The sequence below is a fragment of the Bactrocera latifrons genome, unplaced genomic scaffold (genome assembly GCF_001853355.1).
Source record: "Bactrocera latifrons isolate USDA-ARS-PBARC rearing strain unplaced genomic scaffold, ASM185335v1 scaffold_98, whole genome shotgun sequence".
Lineage (NCBI taxonomy): Eukaryota > Metazoa > Arthropoda > Insecta > Diptera > Tephritidae > Bactrocera > Bactrocera latifrons.
The window spans coordinates 1175373-1197700 of NW_017537689.1; the positions used below are offsets into that span (position 1 = coordinate 1175373).

At 38.2% G+C, this 22328-nt stretch overlaps 3 protein-coding genes across 7 annotated transcripts in view; all 3 read right to left on the reverse strand.

Annotated features, from left to right (window-relative positions):
• The window catches only part of LOC108977966 (protein vav), a 61167-nt gene extending 55826 nt beyond the window's left edge, over positions 1-5341 (reverse strand). Inside the window, exon 1 of the mRNA XM_018947974.1 lies at positions 4053-5341. Within this exon, the coding sequence (XP_018803519.1) occupies positions 4053-4361 (309 nt within the window). The 5' untranslated portion in view covers positions 4362-5341. The remainder of the gene's footprint in view (positions 1-4052) is intronic.
• A 398-nt stretch (positions 5342-5739) lies between these two features.
• Positions 5740-13370, reverse strand: LOC108977970 (titin). 5 transcript variants are annotated; one of them, XM_018947982.1, is made up of 9 exons: positions 13137-13370; positions 12897-13061; positions 12581-12818; positions 12152-12506; positions 11801-12077; positions 11243-11739; positions 11058-11178; positions 6359-11006; positions 5740-6296 (listed from the first exon to the last, which is right to left on the reverse strand). In XM_018947982.1, exons 1-9 carry the CDS (start codon positions 13180-13182, stop codon positions 6137-6139), a joined length of 6507 nt encoding a protein of 2168 aa, XP_018803527.1. In that variant the 5' UTR covers positions 13183-13370; the 3' UTR covers positions 5740-6136. The 5 variants fall into 5 exon arrangements, with proteins under 5 accessions (XP_018803527.1, XP_018803523.1, XP_018803526.1 ...); XM_018947978.1 differs by having other exon boundaries at positions 5740-6299; XM_018947981.1 differs by having other exon boundaries at positions 5740-6299; positions 11091-11181.
• Positions 13371-15332: 1962 nt separating this feature from the next.
• On the reverse strand, positions 15333-16395 carry LOC108977937 (the record flags this gene model as incomplete). The annotated part of the gene is made up of 2 exons (XM_018947928.1): positions 15333-15879; positions 15955-16395. Coding segments are annotated over 2 exons (550 nt in total), but the record flags the coding sequence as incomplete, so codon positions are not given.
• Positions 16396-22328: the final 5933 nt, after the last annotated feature.

Below are 22328 nucleotides of genomic sequence, written 5' to 3' on the forward strand. Positions count from 1 at the left end.
TTTGACATGCAAACCATTCAACAATCATCGGAATGGAGAGAAAAAAATTAGCCGAAACCAAAAATCGCTCAATAATTAAGATAATGCTAATTGATCTTTTCAATATTCGTGCTTTGGATTATGAATTTTTTCCTGAGGGACTGACATTCAATAAAGGTTTCTTCTTGGCCTGTTGAACAGTTTGCGTGAAAAAATCCGTCGAAAACGAACAATTCACAGATTTTACACGATGATAATGCACCATCGCATCAAACCACGATTGTGACCGAATTTAAAGCCAAAAACGCAACGAAAACCATCGAACAACCACCGTATTTTTCTTGTTCCTAAAACAGAAATTTTCGCTCAGTTGAACCCATTTCGAACCCAGTCGATCGAAGCAAAATTCGCTGAAAGTCATCCCAAAAAAGTTCTTAGTTAGGCAACAAAATAAATATTGATGAATAGTCGTCTTGAAAAATAAAATTTAATTTGATTCAAAATTTTGCTCAATTTTGACCAGCCAAAATTCGATTTTTGATCAAAAAAATTGTATAGTGATCGGATCATTTCGGAGCCTTTGAGCAAACACTGCACCAAATTAAAAAAAGTGCGGTTTTGAAAAAAACGCATTTAAAGATAAAACTGATTGCCTACATTTACTATTGACGGTTACACTTTATAGGCTTTAACTCCAAAAATATTTTAAATAATTATTTCAAATTTTAGTATATTATTTTAGAAGGTATAGACTATCGGTATAAGCAGGAATAAAAAATTTGATTTATTTGAAATTTCGCAGCAGGCCTCCTAAATATTTCCATTATTATATATATATTTTTTCTTAAACAATCAAAAAACAAATTAAATTACACGCATTTTAACTCTTATTTAATTGTTTAAAATCAAAATGCTGTTACGTTCGGCATTTAAAAATTACTTTATTTCTTCCAATATTTTGGCTCGATCCGGTTTCTAAGCAAATTTACGACTGTGTATCATACTAGCATTTCTACATATCTCCATTTGTGCTTTGCAATATTTTATTTAATTATTTTATAGAAAAACTGATACAAAAAGCAAAGAGAGAAAAAATGATAGAAAGTCAGCATACTTGACACCAGTAACAATAATAACAACAGAAGCTGAAGTGACAGCATTTATGTGCGACTACATACGTTGGATATAATGGCTAGCAATGTACAAACAACAACAAAAATTTTAAACTTATATATGTATTTGTATGTACATATGTAAATGTCTATCTTTTGATATGTCTGCTGTGTGGCTAACAATAATAACAACAATTATAATGCCGCCTTTGCAGCTGGCTCTGCATCACATTGTTGATAAACGGAAGGAAGTTAATTTTGCATGTAAATAGTGAAAACCATACAAGTCGCTTGATAACAAACTGTAGGCTATGTGTTCTACTAATTGCTGCTGGCATTTCAATGTTTCAACAAGCATTTATTATGTGTTTTCATGGCGTTTGTTTGGTTTTTATGGAAATTCTTCAATGAAATGGCACAAAACAAATTGGAAACAAAAGTGACAACGAAATTTGACGCATTGTAAAATGCTATGGTGTTGGATGATAAAGGATTGTGAGACCTTTGTAATCAGTGCGGCGCATATGAGACGTGCTGTTCGATATATGAATTTTGAACAGAGTAAATAAAATGAAGGAATAAGAGGTGCTAAAAATGCAGTTTTATACACATGAATGTTAAATAAAGGCGATTTTGTTGTTTGCTAGCTCAGTTCGTACGTGGAAAAATGGTAAATATTTTTCAAGGTTAGAATAATTTTTTTATATTTTACACCTATATGTGTGGAAATATCAGTTTCAGCACTGAAAACGCTTTTTCTCAAAACTTCTTTTTTGAAGCGTACGCCATGATATCCTAGTCGAAGAAGTCCTTTCGTATTTTGTCAATAGATGCCAATGCAGTCGTATATCTCCAGGGCCGTCACATAAATAGCCATGACATCGCTAAGGAACTTAACATTCATCATCAAACGTTTTTGAGACATTTAAAAAAGCCTGGCTACAAAAAGAAGCTCGATTTTTGGGTACCACATGAGAATTGTCTGTGAAAAATTAATGGACCGAACATCTCCGATTCTTTTCTTTCTGAAACGAAATGAAATCGAAACATTTCTCAAGCGAACAACAACAAGAGACAAAAAGCGGATCAAATACGACAATAATGTGCGAAAAAGAACCATTTGTTGGTGAAGCTCGAAAAGTTATGCTGAGTGTTTGGAGGGAAAGGAAAATAATCAAACACTAAGAGCTGCTCCAACCTGGTGGAGCGATTAATTATACATTTTACTAGCAACAACTGAGAAGATTGAAGTAAGCAATTTGACAAAAAAAAACGGGCAGAATTCATCACAGTTTCTCGTCGAGAAACCAGAAAAGTTTTATACTGATGGAATAATGCCTCTAGCGGAAAAATAGCAAAAAGTGGTCGACCAAAATGAAACATATTTGGTTCAATAAAGGTTAAAGAAATACGAAAATATTTGTTCGACTACCCGATATTTCAAATCCTAATCAATGAACAAAAAAATGGAATAGTTGAATTTTTATTTATTTTTTTTTTTTTAATTTCGACGAATTTTTAAAGTCAAAGTTAAAAATATTGAAAATCCGATCTTTATTCACTCTTGCAATTTCTCGAATCCATTTCAAAAGAACTGCGCCAATTTAACGGCCGTTGATGAATCAAGGCAATTTTTGATACTCTGTTTTGATATGACCGTAAGGTCTTTCTGCATCGACCATAACAAGAGGTAGTCAGAAGGGGTAAGGTCTGTGCTAAAAGAGGACTTAACAAAACTCCCCAGTCGCTGTAACTCTAAGCAGCGGTTAATTGGTTTCCATTAAGCTACAAATACGGAACATTACCTTGGTGATAAGGATACTTGGCTTGGTCGTTTAACGAGTTAAGGTTAGCCAGAGTTGTTGCAATGAAGACATTTTTACAAATTACAGTCTGTTGCAAAAACGGGTTCTTTTTGTACCGCTCATGGAGAAATTCTGACATGAAATGGCTACTTAAGTTATTCTAGGAGCTTTTCTTGTATTTGACAATAATCTTCATCGTGTAGCCGAAATCACTACCTCGTGCAAACCACTTCTTGAGCATTACAGGCACAAAGTTCCACATATTTATGTGAAAAAATTTAATGTTGTTTACTCTTTTTAAATTAATGACCTTTATTTAAAAATACGTAGAAGGATTGCAGCTTCCTCTCACATATTCGGAACATTCTTGATGAACCTCACTAATATACATACATACATAGGTATGTATGCAGTTATAGATCCAATATTTCTACTGGGATCTAAATACATATGGAATTTAATGGTAACAACTACTAGGCATATAATCTATGATTAGAATATGTAATTAAAACGGCGCTATGTCGGAGCTCACTCACATCACTTATAATTATATGTATATGCAGTATAAATATACAAAGTTTGTAGGTGTGTAACTATATAAAAACATTGATTATAAATTATAGGTATCCAAAAGTGACGAGATAGCAGATAATAAGCGAGTTGTCAACCGATTAGTCTAACTGTTATCAGTCATGTAATAAGCCGTTAGAGACACCGGTAGCATTGTACAACTATAACTTGGTTGCACTTACCGTTACCATATTCGCTTAGCCGAACAGGGAATTTGTTCGGAGATACGCAAATGTTATAATGACATAGCACAAATGTGCCGGCAAGCGCATCTACAGAAATTATATAAACAACACAGCAGAGTTCTTGGATGGCACAGAAATAGCCACATTATTTATACATATGCACATACATATAAAATAAGATAATTTATTTTCTTAGGGTTATCTTAAAACACATATTTATATAGCACGTATCCATGCACCCATATGAACATTGATATGTAAATAGGTGTGGAAGTTAAGTAAACAGTCAGAAAGGAAAAGTCTGGCCTTGGCTCGGCGGTGGCGCCATTTATGTATCTATGTATATAAGTGTGGATTGTGTCGTCTCTTCAAACAATGAATAATACCAAATAACAACTCACCTGTGCCATTTGTGGCTTGCGATTGAAATCGCGTGGATCCATACTGCTGGCATCCAAATAAATGACCAAATTGCAAAGTAAAACACCATCGCGTAGCGTCAAGGCAAGGACGCGTATTTCTGAATCGGGCCAATTGGCTTTGTGATCGGGTGGTATAATTTTGCAACGCGTTAACCATGCAACACACTCGCGCCACAAATCATTGTTTCCGACACCACCACTACCAGCACTACCGCCGCCGGTAGCTCCTAAAACACCGCCACTACCTCCACCACTACCGGTACCAATATTATTACTTGGCAAAGCCATGTTGCTGTTGTATTGTAATGTAGTTGTAATCGACTGTTGTTTAGCTTGTTGAGGTGCGTTTTACTATATTACTTCCACACTACTTTTTAAATTTAAAAATTTTGTATTATTGTTGAGATTATAGTTATATTCGTTATTTGTTTACAGTTGTTCCTTTTTTTTATATATATTTTAAATTTCTTTATACGGTGGAACACTATAAATAATTTTACTGAACAAAACGACAACCCAAAAATATTTTATTTGCTTTTTACGCGCGCCAGCATTGACAGCCATATGAGCGCATATGCATTTATTTTAGACACACGCACATTTACATACATATGTACACACAATATGCATGTATGGACGCAGAAAAGTACACGCGGTGATACACTATGGAATTATTGCACGGTCTTGACTACACTCTTTCAACAAATCATCACGTAAACAATTATGGCTATTTTTCTATAGCAATAACAATATTTGCTAGCATTCACACATAATACATTTGCACAATTCATTTAATTAATAATAATTTGAATGTAGTATACCACACTCTCTAGATGTTCACAATTGTTGCTCTACTCTTGTTTGTTTTTGTGATTTTGGTTAAATATTGTACAATTCCATAAAAGTAGTACACACATATATACTTTGTTATGGTGTTATATGGGCGTGCTTCAATGAAATTTTGAAAAGCAACTACTACGACGACGACGGCGGCCAATTCCGACACTGCTGCCTGCAGATTATTAGCTTTTGATATTTATTTGCACTTGCAATCAAGGACGGTGATTTTTTGACACAAAGTACGCTACCAAGCGTACACAAACAATAATACAAGAAACTTTGCACTTCGCAAACTTATGTTTATTATTGGAATTGAAATCTTCAATTTCCCCGCATTAAAAATAAAACCACTTCATTCGTCCGTTGTAGATAAAATTTTATTTGTCCTCTGATTTGGAAGGCGACAACTACTGCCTTTCAATGCGACGGCGAGTCCCTTGCGTCCTGTCAGTACAATAAGCAAAGCAAAGCAATTTGACAGAAGGCGAAAACACGATGTTGCCATATTTCACACGCAATAAGTTGTACTAAAAATGTGAGTTTCTTGAATATATATGAATGATAGTAAATTTAAATTTGGTATTTTGTAGTCGTATTAGCAATTTTTAAATTAGTGAAGGCTACTGCGTATTATGCATGGAAAGAGTTCCGTCATCATTTACATATATTAATGAATATTTTATTTGACAGCACTGTATTTGTATATGACAAAAAAGCTAGGTCTGTTCCTTGTATCGTGATTTGTATAAATTGTTTTTTATTTTAATTATCGATACGTGTTTTTAGACCAATTTAGACCACACAAGCAGTGATTAAAAGTTTTCAGTTATTTATGATGAGCCATTTATTTTTTTACTTAAAATAAAAATATCTTCTTAAAGAAGATTAAAGATTCTATAAGAGTACATACTATAAAAGCAATAACTTTAAATCGAGGAGTATTTCTTTCCAAATTTAGCTCTTTTTCTCATTTGATCCGATATATTTTCATACGCAACCACAAGCAACACCTCTTAGACGTTCATAGCTATAAAATATTATAGAAATTAAAGTGCATTGTTGCATAATACTTAAAAATAAACCTTAAATCGGGTTAACTATTATTGCGAATACTAATTCTTTGCTGCTACACACTAAAGCATAAATTTTACCAATGCACATAAAGCATATTTTGGTAAAAGCTTAAGTTAACGTATTAAGTATATACTGAAACCGAAAATTCATTAGTTCTCTTTCCCATGCAAACGCGAAAGTAGCGATTCAATGTCATCTATTTCGAGAACATCTGTAGGACCAGCAGAACTCGTCGCTACTGCTTCTGCTGGTGGCGCCGACGCAGAACCACTCGCCACTTCCGTACCAGCGACAGCCTTTCGTGTTGTTCTGCTGTAAATGAAAGAATAATACATAATATGTGCTGTAAAAAAACATATATTTGAACTAACGTCGTCCGCCTTCGTGGTTCTTCTGTACTGCTCGTGGCTGGTGCAGAGATGGGTGTAGACGTTGCTACTGGTTTGGCTTCATTCGAACTGTTCTCCCTTTGATTGCGCTCTTCACTGCTATTAACAGTCGAAGTGGTTGCTTGCCGTGATGCTGTTGTTGTTGTCGTACTATGTACCACACCTACAGTGGTGATGTTATCATTATCAGTGCCGCCGCATGTATTTATTCGCACTTTACGTTTCTTCGGAATGTTACGTATTTGTTGTGATGCGGGCGATGCACTGAACAAGACCATTTCGTTGCTAATGCGCCAAATGTGTTTCTCCTCCTCATCGAAGGCAACGACCATTTTGAAGTTTGTAAAATCTCGTCGTGGCGAGAGATTTGCTGGCGCACCATCGGGACCGTCATAGGTAACTGATATAAAGCGTACCGGATCCTCTTCCGTAACAGACGTTAGTTCGCAATGCTCTAATGGATCTTCTTCGGAGGTTTCGGCAGTATCAGCAGTTTCAGTCTCCATACTTGTGGTTGATGTCGGCAACGCTTCTGGCTTTGGCGCGATCTCTGCAGCTTCACTCTCTTTCGTCAATTTTTCCTTCACAATTGCTTGATCTTGTACCTTTGCATCAAGTTTGTCAACATTTGATTCTTGTCCTTCACATCTGGTATCTTTTCGTGTCTGTATTTCTTTAGTAGCGTCTTGTTTTTTGGTATTTTTATTTGTAATGCTCGCATCGTCAATAATTTTGCTGCTGGATGTCATTTCAGTTTTTGGTTTCGTCATATCTTCTTTATCATCTTCAGTTTCTATGTTATCTTTGGGCTTTCTTTTCTGCGCCGTTACAGTTGTTTCTGTCACCGGGTGTTTTCCGGACTTCGTTTCAGTTGATGAAGGCCTATCTGTTTGTCTAATTTTTTCAGCTTCTTTGTCCTTCTTGGATGCTTTTCTCGATTTATCCAAATGTTTTGATTCCTTTTTCTCAGTATCTTTTTTCTTTTCGGGTTTTGTTTTTTCAATTTTTTCGTTACTATCCGACTTGTCAGATTTCTCATGCTCAACCGGTAATATCACCTCTCCTGCAGACTTTTTCTTATCACTTGGTTGTTCGGCTCTAACCTTATCTTCGTCTTGCTTTTGCTCTTCCACTGTTATTTTTGCTTCTAATATTTCGGTCGGTGCCGTTCGTTTACTTTTCGTCATTCTAGTACGTACAGGTGACTTTTTGGTAAGAGTCGCTAACAACCTTTTAGCTGTGGTTGCCGCCTTGGACTTCGCAGCTTTCAGTGGTTTCTTGGATTTGCTGCTCACTACCACTTCCTCCGATGTATCTCCTTTGTCATCTTCTTTCTCTTCCGTATTATCGTCCTTCAATCTACTCTTTTTGTTGCCTAGCAAACGTGGCGAAACCCGTAATGCGCTGGGTCTGTCGGCAGTTACCCCTGTTGGTGTTTTTATTCTTATCCTTGGCACAGGACTAACAATCGCATCTTTTCCTCCACTACCTTCCGGCTCCGCCACGCTTTTTGTCATTGCTTTATGCGGTGTTTTCACTTCTTCCAATTGATCGGGTTCGAAAACAGTTTCGGGCGCGTTGGTGCCCTTGAAGCCGAGCGGTTTGCGCACAATTTTCTTGCGTCCCACCCTTGTAGTATGTGAGCGTTGCATAGACGGCAGCGCCTCTATTTGTTCGCATTGCCTTTGCTTTGCTTTCACTTTCGAGATGAGCGTCTTTAACGGCAGTCGCTCGGTTTTCTCCGTCAACTCGTACGTAACGGCAGTTGGCGCTTGTGTGAAGAGTGTAGTTGTTGCATTGTCGTCCAGCGAGGCCATTGGTGGCACAGTGATCGGTTTGCGCGCTTTGCTAGCGTCGCTATCCGAGCTGAACTGTGGAACTTGTTTCTTGGCGGAGAGCTGTAGGGCTGTCAGTACTTCCATGGTACGCTTCTCCTGTACTTCCACAGCGAGTTTGGCTTGACTTACCTCAAAATTACTTGGCAGCATGGTCGCTTTCGCCGGTAGAATCTTAGCTTTCTCTCTCATCGCCACAAGCTTGCGGCTCGCAATTAGCGCAGCGCTTTTACTAGCTGATTGTGCCGCTGTAGCTATTGGTTGTTTAACACGCCGCTGATTGGCATCGTGCTTCAGCTTCTCCACCATGCGTTCACGTTTTTGCTGCAAGTCCTCCTCCAAGCGATTCTTTTTCTCGGCCGATTTCAATGGTACGGTTACCTTAATGGTCGTCGCTGGCGTTTGCTCGTGTGTCTCGATTGCTGCTTGCGGATCGACTTTGCTCGGTGTCAGCCAACTACGCACCGGGTAACGTACTTCACCATCATTGCTTACCAACTGTGAATTCTCTTCCTCTGTAACAGCCAACTTCTGCCACTCTTCATCTTCTGTACTACTAATTGTTGAGAGATTATCTAGCGATAAAGAAAAGTTAGTATTTTTTGTTGGCGTTTCCTTTTCATACGTCGCTGACTCCACCTCGTCCGTTGTGGTGCTAGAATTCGTTGAAGAATTCGAGCTACTTGTGGAACTATTCGATGAAGATGAGGACGTAGAAGTAGAAGCTGTGCTGGAGGAATCGGACGATTCACCATCCGCACAAATTTCAGGCAATTCGGAAACGAGCGTATAATGTGGATCGATATTTGAGGTCGTTTCGGTGTTCTCGGTGCTTTCAGCGCCAAATGATTTAACGCGTTTCAGTACTATGGGTTCGACTCTCAGCTTCTCAGCTGGTATTTCAACACATATTTTCTCAGCTTCTGTTTCTACTTGTTGCATGTCCTCAGCCACTGCTGGTCTTGGTTCCTCAAAGAGTGCGCTTTTCACCTCATCTGCATTTAAATGCTGTTCCAGCAGTTTTGCTCGCTCCTCCTCTTCGTGTCGTTGCTTTTGCGCTGAATCTCTTAAAAGTTTTTCAAAATTACGATCCAAATCTTCCGATTCATCTGGTTTATAGTAGGAACCACCGGAAGAATAATCCGTTGGTGCTGTTCCACTACGTGGTGTCACATCGCGACTGGAGCCGAATGGTGTAAAACGCAAACCGGGCGTTATTGCACTCAATTGTGGTGTATCCAATTCGCTTTTTGTCAGCGAACCAAAGAGATATGAGGTCGAAAGTTGCAAATCGCCATCGCGAAGCTTGGCGGCAGGCGTGTCTAGGGAGTGTCCCGGTTTTCCCGGTGTAAGCGGGATTGCATCCATCAACGTTGGCGCTTTAAAGGGTGTATCCAGCAGACAAGCAATATTTGCTGTACGACGATCACGCTCCTGCTCCTTGTGCTCTTCCGACACAGGCACGCTTGCGTTGTCTGCAGTTTGCGCTGCAGGCTCTGCGGTTGCTGCACCATCGATTGCATCGTCATTTGCCGCAGCTTTGTCGACCCTGGCGCTGTCTACGCATTCGCTTTTCGTTTTTGTTTGCGATTCGCGTTTGTCTTTTTGTGGTGTTGGAATTTTTATATTGAACTCTTTACCGTTCCGATCTTTGGTCACGCGCCTGCTCTCGATTGCACACTTGCCGTGTTTCGACTTTTCCACGATCCTTATATCGGGTTTCACAACTTCCTTAGGTTCATCCTCAACGATTGACGCGTCGGCTTCACTTTCCGCGAGCAGTGCCTTTTTGTGCGCCTCCTGCCGCGCTTTTTTACGCATGCGCTTAGAGATTGTCGGCCTTTTTCGCCGCAAACTACGCTGTTTCAACGACGTGTTTTTATCTCTGCGCACCGATTTCGGTAGTACGGCGTGTTGCTCGGCATTAATTTGACGCAAACGCGAGTCGAGATCACGATTGGAAGCATTACGCAAGCGCAACCATTCCTCCATCATTTTGTCATCTTTTGCATTGCCTACACGCTGCTCTCCATCCGGTGGTTCGCTTAGAGACGCGTTTTTTTCCGAATCTTCATTTTGTTCCACTTCGGTTGTAGGCGCTGGCTTGGTTTCCGATTCGTCCGAAGATTTCGAAAGTTGACGCTTGCATGCGCGTACCGCGGTTTTGCGGACTTGTTTGCGTTTCGGTGTATCTGTATGTAGACCAGTAACAGCAGATTTTATTTTATTGTCAATTTTGTCCGTTTTCTCCACTACACCGGTCTCTCGTAAGGATAACTCGGTCTTTATGACAGTCTGATTGCTACTTTCTTCGGTAACGAATAAAGGCGGCACGCTACAACTATTGCTGCTTTCGTTGGCGCTAGCGTCGATGGGCCCGCCTAAAGCAGGCAGAATTTCCACATTTTTTATGATGGGTCGCTCCGGTATGTCAGCCGAATTGGCCAACTCTTCGCACTCCTCTGGGATAGAATTAGGACGCAAGCTTGATTTCTGTGCAGCTTGCGTTCCAGCCGTTGTCTTCGGTGAGAAGGATAGCGTGCGCACATGTGAGGTGCGTTTGCGTGGTGTCGACAAGCTTTTAAAGGCTTTCATATTCACTATGCCACTTCCACTGGGTGTTTCACTATCTGCAGTTGTACGTGATTGCAGCGAGGTGGGAAGCGTAGCATCTTGCGGTTTTTTACATGCGGTGCACGGCACTATTTTGCCTTCGATTTCGTTTTCTTCGGCCGCATTTACTTTCTGCGCACTGGACACCATAACTGTGTTTTGTGGCTGTTGGCCTGCAGGCGCTAAAATAGATTTGGATAAAGGAATTTCATTGTGAGGAAGCTCCGCATTACCAGTATTACCCGGTTGAATTTGTTGTGTTATACCTTCACCGTTGAGTAGAAATGGAAAATTCGCCAATATACCCTCGTCAGCAAGAAGTACAAATTGACCGGTTGCGTTGTCGATGAAAACCTGCTGTATTGTGAATTGAAAAGTAATATTTCTAAAATTATTTTTCTCATTCGAAAATACATACCTGTTCCTCACCATTCGCATCGCCGACACTCGTCAAATGATTGATTAAATTATCAGCGGTGATATTTCCAATGATTTGTTCACCACCCTGTGCTTCCTTTTGTGCACTATCATTCGAATTTAATACGATCAATTTTGATATCGAAAAGTTCGGATCGATCAGGGAACCAAAAGAATTATTTGCTGTAAGCGTCGATAGAATTTGCGCATCGCCAGAACCGCTATTCAGTGAAGTATTCGATGCCGATATTGCCGTACGTATTATTAGGGGTGTACGCGGAGCTGTACTGGAATCCGTTGGTTGTTGTGATATTGTCGATAAAGTTGGTAGCGTTAATTGTGGTTGCTGATGTTGTTGTACAAATGCAAATTGTTGCTGTTGCTGTTGTTGGTTGTCGAACACAGCCGGCACGCTAATTAGTTGTGGTGGTGGTGCCGCTGATGCAGCATCGATATTACATTGAACGCCTGCTGAGGCATTTGTCGGCTGTATGGATGCTATATTAAATACATACATATTAAGAAGATACTGAAATTTATGAATTCACTATGGACATACCACCAACAACATTTTCGACAATTGCATCGAAAGTCGGGTCCTGCTCAGTAGCCTTCAAAATGTCTTTGACCATCTGATCCAACATTTCATTAGATGTGATAATTTGCTGCTCCTCGGAGAGAGTATTCTCATTAGCTGACATTTTGGAAGTGGACGCTTTGGGATTGCTAATTTCTCCCTGTGTTTCACTGCATTTCGAGTTATTAAGCGCTTGATTAATATTATCAACTAATTTCATTTGAAATTGTGGATTGTCCAATATTGCTTGCGATAGTTCCTGTATTAATAAAAAAAAAAAAAACTATGTTTAAGACATTTTATATCACGAGGCACAAAATTAATTCATATTACCGGCACGGATGGTGTTGAAAATTTTCCATTAGCCGATTTACTGTGCGGCGTTGACTCTTTTGTCGGCTTTTCCAGTAGTGACAAGTCCGTTTCATTATGATGCAACCCATTTTCTTCTTCATTTTGCGCTTCATTACTATCTTCGTCGAGAGTGTCTTCTTCATTTTCATCATCTGTCTGCTCGGTTTGATCGCCGCTTGTTGAAGGCGTTTGTGCAGTTTGACGTTGACGTTGTAAATTTTGTTGTTTCGTACTTATGAAGCAAAACGGTTCTAAAATGCGTCGCCGTTTTATGTTTTTGCTGCTTAGGAAGAGCGGACTGAGGCGCTCATCAGAAGAGTATGCTACTGCATCACTAGAAGAGAATTAGAAAGTTTTAGTAGTAATGTTTTTACTTTTACTTTGTTTTAAACAAATTTTAATATTCACCGTTTTCTTTTCTGTTTAGGACGTTTGTTCGTTGTGTTCTCTTTATCTGAATTTATGTTGCTGCTGGCATTTGAATTGTTTTTTGTAGTATTTTTATTATGCGTGGAATTTTCGGGTTGCTGTGTTTTCGAGGTTGTTGCCAAGCTACGCTCCAACAATAACTTGACTTTTTCCGGAAGTTTGAGTTCGAAAAGTTCAAAACGCTGACTACTCGTCAAGGAAGACACAAAGCGATCGACTGTAAATATAATTTCCAATAAGACATTTCATTAGTTGTTTTATGTATATTTATCTATTTATCTGTTACTGTACTTACCAATATGTTTGATATTTACATATTCACATATAATATCCTCCAAATCCGGACAAAAACTGTGTGGCGTAAATCCGCTCCGATATACTCTAAATTCATGCTTAAGATGTGGTGAGGTCTTACAAAATAGCCTCGACGTACTTTCCAACTTTTGTCTTTTCAAATAGCCTAGCAAATAGGAGGGACATTATTGTTTCTATTCACAAAATTCGCTTCGCAGTAGCGGCACCAGCAAGCACTTACCTAGCACAAGACGCGCAATGTCCGAATGCAAAACAACGGCATCCATTTTAAAGAGTTATTTTTCTTTTTTTCTACACTTTTACACACACCACATTTTATTGACTACAAATGTTAAGCTAAATTCTATTAAAAAAGCACTCTATTTTTGCTTTGATACAAAATTTCTAAATGTTTTCACAAATCTGCAAAAAATAAGCGAAATGCTTTTAGCGGCATAAAAGAACTTCGCTTACCTTCGTGTTGCCAGATGTTATAAAATTATATGGCGCATATTTAGGACGAGTGTAAACAGCTTGGCATCTTATCGCGCTGTAAACCACATATCGGTTAAGTTACGGGTACTTACTCAACAGCGCTAAACGAGTTTTCGGTTAAAGTATCTGTTGTTTTGGTAGCTGTGATTTGTTGGGTAGCAATAATTGTCTTTTTTATTTGGTATTTTATTTAGTGTCTGAAGAATTATATACCTACATTTGTCTTTTAACAAAGACAGAGACAAACAATGAAGTAAATAAATTACATGTGAAATATTGATACCCTTGCTTATACTGTAATTTAACGGAGTGGTAACGCTGAGAATTGTTTATATTTTCTAAAACAATTGAACGTTTTTCCATTGCAACTCTGTTCATTTTGCTGCATGTTTGGATCTCCATTTTGGTTATTCTTATTTGGCCACGACCGTAATATAACTTACTATTTGACCTTCAAGTCTGATTTCTTCAAACAGCAAATACACGATAACTGAAATTGCAGTTATTTTTTATTACATAAAATGGTTTTGTTCGTTTTTTACTCCTTTCTGTCAAATTTCAGTTATTTTCTTTCTCTAAATGAAATATTTATAGTAAAGAATGGCTTTCAGTTTAAAAGGAAATATTGTCGAATTGTTTGAAGATGTGAGCAACTAGTATGAAGACAATGTTTTAATGCAATTTCTCGGTGTTAAGTTTGATAGACTGTACCGCTACACTCCACATACATTCGCGATAATTACCAAAGTACGAAGCCGCAATAAGATCTTCAAACTGCCGGCTATAAAGTACGTAGGTCCAATATTATCGCCTGGATGCATCAGAACACATCTGACGACGATACAGAAATGTCAAAATGTCAAAAAAAATTTTAATAAATTGTCCTTGCCGTCATCTTGTTAGAGTGAAACCACATCCTAGGAGCGTGAAGAGATTGTACCTACAATTGTCGTCGAGCTACAACAATAGTTCGACATAATTTCGGAATTTACGGAATTTAATTTACTGAACGTGGACGTTTCACAGTGGAGCTATTAAATATTTCAAGGACTCACTCTCAGTGAATGGCGTCTTTGACGTTGAAACACTACCCATCGCAGACGGTGAGCTCGGATTTCCGGGTTAAAATACAGTAAATACGCAACTTCATTACAGATACTGTAGCTGGTTAAGCTCATACTTATTCAAAACAGGCCCTGATATTTAGTACTAAACGTACATATATGCAGAGAGTCCTTGGATGACATTAACAACCTCCTTTCACATATCAGCCCTTTCCTTTTCGTACGAACCCGTCGAAACAGATTATTTCCTGGACATATCCCTAAGTGATTTGGATAAAAATTGATTAGGCACTTTCCATCGAAACAAGACAGGGTTCGTCCGGAAAGTGACAGAACTAAGTCGATTTAAAAGAATGTATTCAACCAATCGTTACAATTCTTTAAAAACTTTCAAATAGGCTCCGTCGACGCAGCGCTGCCACGTAAAACTTGGAGTTGACGGTTTGTTAAGGAGGAACAAATCCACGGTGGAGGACGCTTTTGATGTCAACACGAGCCACATTGTCGGGGCTTGTCGAAATCGCAGGTCTCCCAGGGTCTAGGAGACAACTGATCAGGCGCTCGTTCGTTAGCTAGAAATGCCTTCTGCCTAATCGGTGCTATTACTTTGCGGACAAACCTTAAATCTCATTCTAAATACTCTTTATTGCAGCTAGGAAAGGGAAGTCATATTGTCTAAAGGACTTTTAGAGATCTTCAAAATGGGTCACGGATAATATTAGCGAGTTAAGAGGTACATAGGGATATATGGCCATCTCGACAAGGTATCATGGATCAATAGTGTTAGTATTGCTATATATATGCTTAAAGAGTTATGAATAAAAGAGAACTAGTTTTTTTTTTAAAGAAAAATTCATTGTTTAGTACCCAACCGACAAATGAAAATTTTGAGAAAAAAAATTTAATAATAGTAAAAAATTTTTTACATGAACTATTTTGGCATAGGTACAGCATATATTGAGATATACTTGTTACACATACACACAAGCATATGCTGCGTGGATTATTCACAGTAACAACCGGTTTTCGCAAGCTTGTCAAGGGATAAAGTTGTAAAGCCATTATAGATACCTTATCTACCTTAACCTTTGACATGATCGCGAAAAATGTCGATTATCTACTGTGTAAGCTCTACATACGTATCTAAAATCTGCCAAAATTTGCTCTACAATTTCAAAGCAAAACTTGAGAATCATATCCATATAAAAAACATGCACACAGCTGCAACACCACAACGGAAAATATTAAAAAATATATATGCATGGAGGTAAAACAGAACAAAATATCGAAGAAGGTAAACTGCAGAAGCAGCGTTCTTATATCTTGGTCTCGTTATCCAGGAAGTCCTGCACAAACTTCGAAACACCAATGGTAAAGTCTTCCTCGATTACGCCGATGATGTCGTTAGAGAGCCTGGCGGCAAGTCTATTTGCAGCGGTAAGTATGAAAAAATTTTAGATATCCGAAAGTTTTCGAAAGAAATTTGAAATTTGTACTTACTTTGAAAACACTCGCCATGGCTGATTGAAGTTGGGATTTGCATAAAAACGGTTTTTGCTACATAGTCGTACAAATTGATCACGTTCGGCTATTAGCTCTTCAATGTGTAGATCTTTCTTGCGCGGTATATCTTTGAAGTTGCTATGCCAGAGCGTGCAAGGCGAAGTCGGTAGTTCAAGGTTTTTACAACTCTTTTCGTCTTCTTGTTGGTTGGTTGCTGGTAATTCATAATCGTTATCATCGGTGTTTCCTTCATCTGCAGAGTTTTCCTCTTCCCAGCCATTGAGTCCTTCCTTATTAGCGTCTTTACGAATTTCCTTTTGTGCTTGTTTGCGTTCGGCACGTCTTTTCTCCTTTTGATATTCTTTCTTCAGACGCTGTTGTGCTTTCTTGAGCTTCAATTTCTCGTAAGGCGACTCACCGGTATAGAGTGTAATGGGGCTGTAAGCGCAGACCGTAAATTGGATACGTAAAAGAGATGATATACAAATGAAATATGTATGTATACTTTTATTTATATACAATGAGGTCTTAAAGTAGCGGATGGAGTGGTACAAGTCTGAAGTCAACTGATTAGAAAATATGAGACTAACGTGCCGATAGAATCGGAGTCAATGATTGTAGTGAAAGAGCTTCATCAAAAAGGAGCTTCGAATACAGACTATAACTGTCTGGATTACGACAACCAAAACAATTTCTGATATAACTTGAAAGTGTTCAAACAGGTTCTCAGCCTTCTTTCTGCCTACTGCCTACTGGATGCTGAGATCTTGAAATTTTGTCGACGGAAAACTATCAGTTCTGCGATCTTACGTAAGATATATATGCCTACTTAAAAAATGTGAAAGGATTGCCTGAAAAGAAAAAAAAAAAATACGCGCAGGTGGTAAATGTAGCTTGTGTAGTTCAGCCTCCGTCAAAAACGTACGAAAATAAGTTAGATTTGTGATCAAAGTGGGACTCTTTGTTTCCGAGTAATAACGTTTAGCGATGGATAATTTTTAGACCAAATCTCTTTAGAAATAAATTTAACTACCTTAAAGCGTCTATTCTTCAAGTAATGGATTTGAATAATGGCGAGGATGAAGCAGAGAAAAAATTTGTACCCATTCGTCGAGAATTTAACCCTTCACGGGGAAGCTTTCTGTAAGCTCACCGACTCCACTGGATTTCTAAAAGATTTGGTTGCACTGAAATTTATATAGTATTAGTCTAAAGAAAATAACGACACCGATTGAAAATATTTAAGTCGAAAAGCTGGGGCTGTTGACTGGTAGCAAATACTACCGAAAACTTGACAGAGATACCAAGGTCAAAAAAGAGTCTACTAATTTAGTTTTGAAAGAATTTTTAGTTTTGAAGAAAACAACTTCTTATTCTAGGGTAGAACACAGGAGATCTACTGCACCATTTGCGCTTATCAAGAAACATGTTCGACGCAGATTTCCAAAGTTGTATGGAGAAAGAGGAGATGAAAATTATTTTATTCGGAAAAGCCTTGAGAGCCGAGGTACATGCAGCTTGGATCCCCTTTGTCGTCTCAAAATGCTTGCCTTTCCTCAGCCTTTTCAGGCAAGAAAACCAACAAAAAGTCGAAGGGGCCACATCTGGGCTGTAGGGCGACTGTGGAAGCATTGGGGTGGCGCAATTTTTTGTTTCAGCATACTTTTTGGGCACACGAGTCACATTGTCGGTGTTTGTCAAAGGCACAGGTCGTCATCTACAAAAAGACCTGATGCCACCGAAACATACCACTTTTTCTAAAGCAACATCTGGGTAAGCCTGCTTGATCATTATCAAACGTCTTTGTCGCAGATCTACGGAGTTTCACGCATAATTTAATATGGTACCTCTGCGCTAACGAATGCTGCATTTTCGGCTTGCACCACTCACAGAAACACGTCGCGTGAAAATATTTGTCCTGACTCGCCAGGTACGCGGAGACAACTGACCGGCCACTCGCTCGTTAGCAGGGAATGTCCTCTATCGAATCCAGTCGGTGCGAACACGCTTCCGAAGTACAGTCGCAGTGGAAGTTAATCAGTTCTATTATTTTCCGAACAAACCCTGTATCTATATGATTTTATCTAGAACTCTTCTTAAATAGTTTGGAGCTTCGAAGTTCAAAATAGAAGTCTCATAATAGATATCGAATCGGTCTAAAACTTCACAAAAAACGTTCTTTCTGTGTGATGAACCTACAGCTCGTATTGAACCAAACCTACATCAAAAGATCAGTAGGTCTATATAACGCGTGGCAGTCATCATATAACGTATTCACTTCCTTAATAGTTCAGATTTTACAGGACTGAATTTGAAGTAGTCGAAATTGATATTAGCCCCCTAAATAATTTGTAACAGACTCAAGGTGCTTTCTCGATTTATGACAGTCTTTACGATTAACACTTAGGTAGTATTAAGATACAACAATGTACCGGCGTTCTCGGCTTTCCAAGTGGGGTTCTGTTGGCTTTATGATATGATATGATGATATGACATTTTACCCTAGTACAAGCTAAATCTGTCTATTGTCTCGACTAGACTCATTTTAATCGACTCGTTTCTAACAAACTCTGCTAATCTGACGCTCTGACGTCACACAAAAAATGTCAACGTGTGCCTGATTTATTTACCACTTTACTAACTACATTTATGGGCTCTATAAAGACACTTAAATACCACGGTGGCTCATTATGTAAATGTGACAATACAAGAAAGAGTTCGCGAAATATCAAGGTCGTAATACAAATACCTTTACTTATCCCAAAAAACACGCACGCGGTGCTCCAAATGGAATGGCAAGCTTGAAATTTGTCTGCAGGCGGTGGGGTGAAGCGCCGGCGCATGCAACAAAAAACTTGCAACCATATTAAATGTTATAAATATTGATCAAACAGCACTATTTTCGACTGGGAATTTTCGCGAAAATAAAAATGTGTGCCGATGTACATATGTATGTATGCAAAACTTATTTGTGCCACAACGCCGGCAATTCTATTTTTCGGCAATGACTGGTTGCCACGTGTTTGCGCCTAAGTCAATATACCCATTAATCTCGCTATGCCTTATTGTTTGAATTCGATTTTCTTCATTTTTTTATATGTACAATTTTTTAATTAACTGTCGGTTTTTTATAGACTATAAAAATTGCAGAAAATGTTAAATAAATGCTTGTGGGGAATTTTGTTGATATGTTTTTAATTAACCGCATTAAACATTTAAATTGGTATGTAATAAGTGGATATACATACATAGCTAATTTATATGAGGGCAACTAACCACAGTTCAATTCAAGTAGCTATAAGTAAGTTATACTACGGAACAACAGAGGGAGGGGAATACACTTTTGTGCGAACCATAGATGAGTATAGATGGAGACGCTCTTACCTTCACTCGGTTTCAGTTTCTACGAGAAAAAATACTGAACTTTGTTGGTGGGAGGAAGGAAGGTTTAGAAAAAGAATTACTCTCCGTACAAAGGAAGTTGTAATAAGAAATATACATATGTATTGGGTGGTCGGAAAAGTATTTTCGTATTTTGTCAATAGATGTCGTTCCAATCGCTACCAATCACATTCATGGTGTCATGCTATATGGTTTTGGGAAGGTGAGGTTTTTATTTTGCCTAAACCAAAAAATTAAATTCGGAGAAGTTGAAAAAAAGTAACAGCTGTTCAAAAATGAGTGAAAATATTGAACAGATTCGCTTTATTTTGATTTTTTTGTATAAAAAAGGGAAGAATGCCACGCAAGCTACCAATGAAATTTGTGAAGTTTGCGGAGACGATGTTGTATCAGTTCGTGTAGTACAGCAATGGTGCGCTCTCTTCCGTTCTGTGAAAGATGATCTCGCTCTGGACGATCTTTATCGTTGAAAAAGTCGATGAAATTATGGATGGAAAAGCTTGACCACGACATTCACATAAACCGCCATGACATCGCTAAGGAACTTAACATTTATCATCAAACAGTTAAGAACCATTTTAAAAGGCTGGCTACAAAATAAGCTCGATGTTTGGGTACCACTTGAATTGCCTATGAAAAATTTAATGAAATGAATTAACATCTGCGATTCTTTGTTGAAACAAAATGAAATCGAACCATTTCTGAAGCGAATGGTACGACGGTAATGTGCGAAAATGATCATGATCCAAGCGTGGTGAAACTCAAAAAATGATCCCGAAGCCAAGATTGACACTTGGAAAGGTTATGCAAACTCCCAGCATTCGGATTGGAAATTAATCATACACTGTATGCCCCTCCATCCTCGTCGAACGATTGATTCTACATTTTGCTGTCAAGAACTGATGAGATTGAAGCAAGGAATCGAAAAAATCGGCCAGAACTGATCAACAGAAAGTGCTTCGTCTTCCATCAAAACAACGCTAGACCACACACATCTGTCGTGACTGTCGGCAAAAACTGGGAGAGCTTGGCTGGAAAGTTTTGATGTATCCACCATATAGTCCTGATCTTGCACCATCGGATTACCATTTGTTTCGGTCAATGCAGAACTCCATAATGGAGTAAAGTTCAAGAGAAGTCTGTCAAAATTAGTTGTCTCAGTCTTTCCCCGAGAAACCAAGAAAGTTTTACACTGATGGAATAATGGAATAATGCAATCTAGCGGAAAAATGGTCGACCAAAATGTTATTTATTTGGTTCATCAGAAATATGAAAAGATTTTTTCGACTAGCCAATATTTAGCGACAATATTTCTGCCTGATATGTACTAAAATAACTTTCAAATCGACCTTGAAGTATAAGTATATTATCATAAATATTATAAAATTGTAGATTAATTTAAAACAAAAAAAACTTGTGGTTGGTCAACGGTAGCCATATAGCTTAATAGTTTTTCCCACTTCGCAAGTTATGACAAACCTTTGAGCAAATGTGTGCCATCAAAAGCATTCTGATTTCGATAGGTTCGAAACTTGTAGGTCCCTCCGCTTGTTGACCAGTGACTTTCTGGACCGCTAGGGAAAAAATTTAATATGCGATTATCGTACCATATTATTTTTTGCAGAAAAATCGAATTCCACTCGGCTTTGGATTTAGAAAATCTAGATAAAACCTCGACATCGTCGAATCTTTACAACTATTTTGATAGTTGTTCTTTTAGAAGCGGAAGAAAATATTCCCGAACTAGTTTTGAAGAATGCAATCGAGTTGACAGTCCTTGGTGGGATAAAAATTCAAGTCCATTCCGATTACATAGACCCGACGGTCGTGGGAATCGAGCGGTTTAATCACATCGCTTTGTGGACTTAAAAAAATACTTCATATTATAACAAATAAGAGAGCTCAGTTTGGGTATAATCGAACATTTCATACTCTTGCAACTTGAAAGGATTGAAGCCAGAGAAGTTAGTTAGTTTGTTAGTTATATGGAGTCTTGGGCGAGTTTTTACCCGATTTTATTTATTCTACGCACAAATGTGCACCGTTATGAGAAAAACATGATCTCTCAATTTTTTAAGATAACTAACATATTGGCCGATATATGCGGTATAAAGTCACCCTTAAGTTCGAAAATCTTTATATTAAGTCAGGGAAGTATTTACTCGATTCAACCCATTTTTGATAAGCAGACATACTACCATTAGAAAAAAGTTCTCTCTGAATTTTTTTTGGTAGAAAATCAACTATCATTTTAACCAGCGCTTAGTTCACCAATTCGGCACCTATACTTTCTCTACACGAGTATAAAAACAAAATAATAACTTGTCAAATAAATAGCACTAACGGCTTTATCTCCATTCTTCGAACTTTTGCAGCTACCCTTGTAAGTAATACGTCATAGATTTCGCGATATAAAAAATACATACATACATACATATGTATATGCCTTCTGCGCCCTCCTCAGCGATCACAGTTTGTCATTCTCTCCATACAATAAGAAATTATTGCTAATTTCATTGTGCCTCCGCTAATTTCTAATTTAATTCGATGACCTTTAGGAAAACTTTTTCAATTAAATTGTTCTTAGCAAACCGCACCTTATGTCATCGCAGACGTGGGACCATAAATCAACATTCTATATAGAAAAGCTAAGTAAGTATGTATATTAAAAAATTATATACACAATTTTGAGTTTATACCTGTTTGAAAACATACACACATACATACGATTTTTTGGAATATATAAATCAACATTTGTCCAATTATGCAGCCCTACCAGAGAACTTAAAACATAGAGAAGGTGCAGGTTCGATGTCGAACAATTTATAAGATTGTGAYAGGGAATTCACCTCACAACCACAGAATTCACGATGAGAAATGTTAACATTTTTAACAGTTCTCCACATACTCAAACAGAGAATATGAAGAGAAATAATATAGGTACGGCATATGATGCCATAGCATGTGTG